The sequence below is a fragment of the Henckelia pumila genome, chromosome 3 (assembly GCF_033568475.1).
Source record: "Henckelia pumila isolate YLH828 chromosome 3, ASM3356847v2, whole genome shotgun sequence".
Taxonomy (NCBI): Eukaryota; Viridiplantae; Streptophyta; class Magnoliopsida; order Lamiales; family Gesneriaceae; genus Henckelia; species Henckelia pumila.
Genome location: NC_133122.1, coordinates 35,383,988 through 35,389,857, shown reverse-complemented (window position 1 = coordinate 35,389,857; position 5,870 = coordinate 35,383,988). Strand labels below are relative to the sequence as shown.

At 31.6% G+C, this 5,870-nt stretch overlaps 1 protein-coding gene across 1 annotated transcript; it reads left to right on the top strand.

Annotated features, from left to right (window-relative positions):
* The first annotated feature begins 995 nt into the window (after window positions 1-995).
* On the top strand, window positions 996-3,685 carry LOC140892199 (nuclear pore complex protein NUP43-like). The gene is given in 6 exon segments (XM_073301008.1): window positions 996-1,643; window positions 2,216-2,288; window positions 2,623-2,677; window positions 2,680-2,859; window positions 3,012-3,085; window positions 3,214-3,685. Coding segments are annotated over 6 exon segments (1,050 nt in total). The 5' UTR covers window positions 996-1,029; the 3' UTR covers window positions 3,268-3,685.
* The last annotated feature ends 2,185 nt before the right edge of the window (window positions 3,686-5,870 follow it).

Here is a 5,870-nt window from a genome sequence, read left to right as displayed (position 1 = left end):
TAAAATTTTACACTCTATACTAACTAAGTTTCAATTAATTTGATAAAAGTTAAATGAAAATTACAATTATATTCTCGTCTAAAAATGTAATATTAATAATATTAAAGAGTATAAACTAACAAACTTATTCGTAATTTATCTATAATTATTATATCATATCTGGTTTTAAATTCGAAATGATATGAAAATTAATCAACATAAAACTTTTATGTATTCACAAAAAATTATGTTTACTTTATATACACAACGTGTGAGGGGCTAACATATATTTTAAAAACCAAATTCTCAATGGTTTGTTAAACTTCCTATCTTTTACCGTCAACTATATAATTTGGTCAGTTTTCAAGCGTAATTATCAGCAATTGAATATTGTTATATAAATTTATTTGTATCAAAGAAAAGAAAAATTGGCACTCACTTTATGTGCAAAATTCGATTTTTTTTTTTAAAAAAATGAATCATTTTGTTTTTTTATTTTTTATATATCATTTAAGTCGTGTGTTCATTCTCTTTAAAATTTAGGGGAAAAGGTAGTTTTTGTCGACTAATTTTGTTATTTTGTGATTTTAGTTATCTTATTATCAAATTTCAAGTCGTACATCTTTTAACTTTTAGTAATTGTATTCATTTTTTATTCAGAGTGAATAGTTATGATGTGACATTAAACACATCAATAACACATCAACATTAAATTAGTACCATATCAAGGTTAGTAGGTTACATCTTTTAACTTTTAGTAATTGTATTCATTTTTCATTCAGAGTGAATAGTGATGATGTGACATTAGACACATCAATAACACATCAATATTAAATTAGTACCATATCAAGGTTAGTAGGTTACATCGATTGCAATCTATTGTATTAATTTGACGGTTTACCAAATGCATACCGAAAAATAACAACCCAAGTTTTCATGTTTAAAAAAAAAAAAAAACTAGAAAAACAAAGACACTGTACAAATGTGATAAAAGATGAAAATCCCATAATAATTTATTAAGCTAAAACCACAGTGGAGCAGCGAACTGCCATGGGTGAGGCAGCACAAATCCAGAGACTCCCGCAAGACACATACATCGACGCCGTCCGCTGGCTGCCACATTTCTCCACCTCCGCTCGCCATCTTCTCCTCGCCGGCTTTGATTCCGACACCTCCACGCCTTCCCTCCGAACCCTAGCATTGTCCCCTTCTGTCATACCCCAGTCTTCGCTTTCCGTTCCTTCCAGAATCACTTCACTGAGAACTTGCGCTTCCACCTTTAACCCCTCCAGACCCATCATCGCCGCTTCGACGTTTTCCGGCTCACTTCTATTCTTTACTGCTGATTTGATTCACGGGTCTTTGAGTTTCGAGTTGTCGGTGCCTGAGAAGGGGTTCCATGATGGGGCTGTGTCGGGAATTGATTTGAGTGAGAATGGGACCGAGTGCGTGAGTGTTGGGGAAGATGGGAGGGTCAATTTGGTGGGTTTGGCGGAGAAGGGGGGTTTTAGGAGGGTTTTTGATAGTAATGGGTTGGTCTCGTACAGTGCGGTTAAGTGGGCTTCTCCTGTGGAGTTTGTGACCGGCGGGGTTGGTCGATTCGGCCTTCATTGGTGGGATCAGCGGAAACCTGGTGGACCAGTGGCTTTGTTCAAGGGCGATTGGTAATGTTTTGATGCTGCTCTTTAGAGGAATGTTGGTCTTGATCAATGGGTCTGTTGTATGGAATTCAAAGTTAAGATACCGTTTTTTAATATATTAGAGAAAGTTTTGGGTAAATCTTGCAACTTTTGAGAATTTGATAATCAGCTGTTACTGTTATTTGTGAATTTTGTTTATCTTGTTGAAGCATTTGAGGTCAGTAAGGGTGGTGTTTGTATTATTTTCTCCTATCCGTTTTCAGTATCTATATCAGTCAATCCAATGGATTTCAAAACCATTCATTTCAAATCAATCTATCATAATTTTGATTTCTCAAATTCAAATTCTTCGTCCAAATGCGAGCCAAGTAGAAAACATAAATCAGTTGTAATATGAGCATGCTATCACAGGCATTTAATGCGTGGAATTTGTATGGGTTTGCACCAAACTTCGCACTTGGTTTTCAATATTAGAACTTTGTGCGACATTTCATAGGTGAATGCACTTTTGTTTTGATTATTCATTTTCTGGTCCATGGACCATGATTTATGTGCTTGTGTTCGGCTGTAAGTTGTTTGCTTGATTACATTGACAGGAAAGATGGGGGGACTACTTCTGGAATTGTTCATTCCATTGATATCCACCCATCACGAAAGTATACTTGCCTCGTAAGATGTTTCTTTATCCTTCTTAGTTTGACTGTGCTGAAATTAAAACAACCATGAATGACTGGTCGCAATATATAATCTGGAAGTTTATCACTTTTATCATCCTGTTTAAATACTGGTTCTACTGAGTACTGTGTACTCCTCCCACTTTTTCACATTGGGCAGAAAAAAGAAAAAATAAAAAAAAAAAACCGGTATTGGATGTATATATGTGCGTGAAAATTTATATTCAGTTTATCCTTTGGGTGTCTTTATTGGTTGGATTCTGAAGTTATTTTCCCAGTCGTCATTTAGTTATCTTACCTTTGGATTTGCTTTATATTTGTACGTGAAGGCAGGAGGCTCCTCTGGTACTGTGTTTGCATGGGATATTCGATCACCAAAGAGTCCACTATCTTGTCATCAGTTGGTCTTCATGATGAGCCAACCAATTCACTTGTAGAAAGTGACGTATGGGAGGTTCAGTATGACAATTATATTCATACTTCTAAGATCAGTAACCTGTCATCATCTAGGATTCTACCAGCCATGACTTGTTCAGAAGATGGAATCCTTGCTGTTATTGAGCACGGTGCGCATAGTTCTTGGTAGCCGCGTTTTCTTGCAATTACGTCCATCAATGACTCAGATCGTTCATTTTGTGGACACTGAGTGTTGGAGTATAAAAATATATGCTTCATGATTAGGGACTTATGTATTCTACATTTCTACTCAATATTGCAGGTCAGCAACCGATTGAGATTTTGGCTGAACCATGTGCAATAAACAGCTTTGACATCGACAGGCAAAATCCTTCGGTAAATCTCAACAATTCACAAAAACCATTCTCATTTTGATTGTTTTGTTCCATTTTTTAAAAGAATTTGCACTTCATCTGACTTTCAACCATGCTATATTTAACGTTATAAATACCGTCACCTTGCAGGATGTGGTGTGTAGTTTGGAATGGGAATCGCTGGCCATCTTGACGAGGCCATGAGCTTTAGTGTGAAGGCCAGGCATTGGAATGAGCTGCATCCATTGCTTTCGCTCGCTTGTGATGTGAAAATTCTCATTCTAAGCTTATCGTATGAGTTTGATATAACTTTAGGTCGATTTTCCGAATGCACCAGCTCGAGTTTCAGCCGACTCATTTCTTCAGCCATTTCATAATTTAGTGTTGCTGGGGATCAACAAAGTTTGTTCTACAAGTATGTTGGTTGTATGAAATATATGCTATAATGATATGCTCTGGGTGGACGCAAGTAATTTTGGGAGAGTTGTTCAATCCGACCCCAGAAAGAAACACGTTTTTTATATATTTTTATCAAATTCTCCGACACAAGTTTTGTAATACATATTTTCCTAAAAACTTTACCAAACGTATTTATGGTTATTGTATTATTATTATTTATTAAACGATTAAATTAATTAAGATTATTGTTAGATACGATAAAATCTCTTTAGATTAATAACGGAGTAAATTTGATTTAAATCTCAAACCCAAACATAACTTTGCAATTAAGTTCCTGTCAGAAAAAAAATTTGTTTGAGTTTCTTGATCTAAAGCAAAATGTTTCTGAACTTTCAAGGTCCACATGTTTTTTCTCAGATGAAAGTTGGTACAAAACATTAAATATATAATATTAATATATGATGTTTGAGCATAAATTGTTTCAAATTTGGTATTAATATGTATTTTAGAGTACTCAAATACGTATGCATGTATTTGTATTAATTTCATATTCTCTTTTTTAATTGAACGACGGTACAAAACATTAGAAATATAATACTACTATATGATATTGAAGTATCAATTATTTTTGATCTGGTACTAAAATATGATTATTGAATATCTCAACATGTGTTGTAAATGTTGATATAAATAAAGTTGTTCAAAGTTTGTACCCAAATTTTTATCTTTTGTACCAAATCCAAACTAGTTAGTACTCAAATATCATATATTAGTATCATATTTTCAATGTTTTGTACTGATTTTCACCCCGAAAAAAATATGTGGGCCCAAGAAGTGCAGAAACATTTTTGTGTGAATCGGAGAGTTCAAACAAATTTTTTTTTCTGACAGAGACTGCATGCAAAAATATGTCTGGATTTGGGGATTTAATGCAAACTTGCCTTTAATAATGTCGCACCATGAAATTGTATTAATTTATAGATGTCTTAATTAATTGACAAATTAATAATTTATTATTTTAAAGCGTGTATTTTCAATCTAATTAATATATAGTAATTAAATTGATGTAGTACTAGTAGTTATCGTATTATTTACTAAGAAAATATTTGCATATTATCTACGTGAAAATTGATATGTTCAAAAGTGCAAAATTCAGAAAAAATTACAGTTAATGCAACTGAAATGCAACTGAAAATCACATTGATGAAGAAGAGGATGTTTGACTGGGTTTATATGCTCTACAAAACAACTTGTTTTTGTAGAGTTTTTAAGCTGTTTTTTTAGAGCTTATAATTTCTTCAAATCTGTTTGGTAAAATTTTTTCCAAACAACTTATAAGTTGTTAAGCTGTTTTTAAAAAAAAGATAAAGTCACTCCTACTTTTTTAGAAAGTATTTTTTTAATATTTTACTTTTTCATATCATCCTTATATATATTTTATTAAATATCCACCATGTCCCCTACCCATCATTTTATATAATTTATCAATTTTTTTAAAATTAAAATATAAAATAGTATTATTTTTTAATATATTTTTAAAATTTATGATAAAATTTTAAAACTATATAAATATAAATATAAATATATATATATATATATTTCATTGTATTTGGTAACTTTGACAATAAAAAAATCTTATCTTATATATCAAACATGTCAACATCTTTAAGTTGTTAAAAATAAGTTCATCCAAACACTCTAATATCTTATTTTAAAGATAAAATCTGACAGCTTATAAGCTCCTAAAACAACTTATAAGTTCCTAGAGCTTATAAGTTGTTTTTAATAAACTTAGTCAAACAACCTCGAAGTAGAGGATGATACAATATCTTTGGAATCAGTTACAAAAAAGAAAATATTCATTGGGAAAACAACTTCGAACAATTATTCGTTAAAGTTTGAGAATGTAAGACCAGAACTTTTGGATGCAACGAGAAAAGTCAAAGATGGATTTCAATTAGATTTGAATTTCAAGAAAAAAACAAATAATATAATCACATTTTAATAACTTGTTCTAATTATATTTTGTAATTATAGAGGATTATTAATTTATAATATTGATAAGACCGTATATTTATATAAGAGTTTTTTGAAAATTTATTATCTTATTAATTTATCGAAATTATCGATTGAAATAAACTGACCCAAGTCTTTATAGAGATTATTAATTTATCGAGTATTAAGTTAGCAAGATTATACTGTATTTATGAAATTTTTTTGTAAATATAACAATTGTAAACCAAAAAATGTAGTTTTAATTTTTGCTTGACCAAGATTTAGGTGGCTATGTCAACCTATGTCGCAAGGACAATACCGTTGGAAACCGGTTTGCTAGGAGATCAACCTATGTGGCTTTGTCTGTAGTTCTGATGATACCGAAAAAATGAAAAGAATTAATTTTTGCTTGA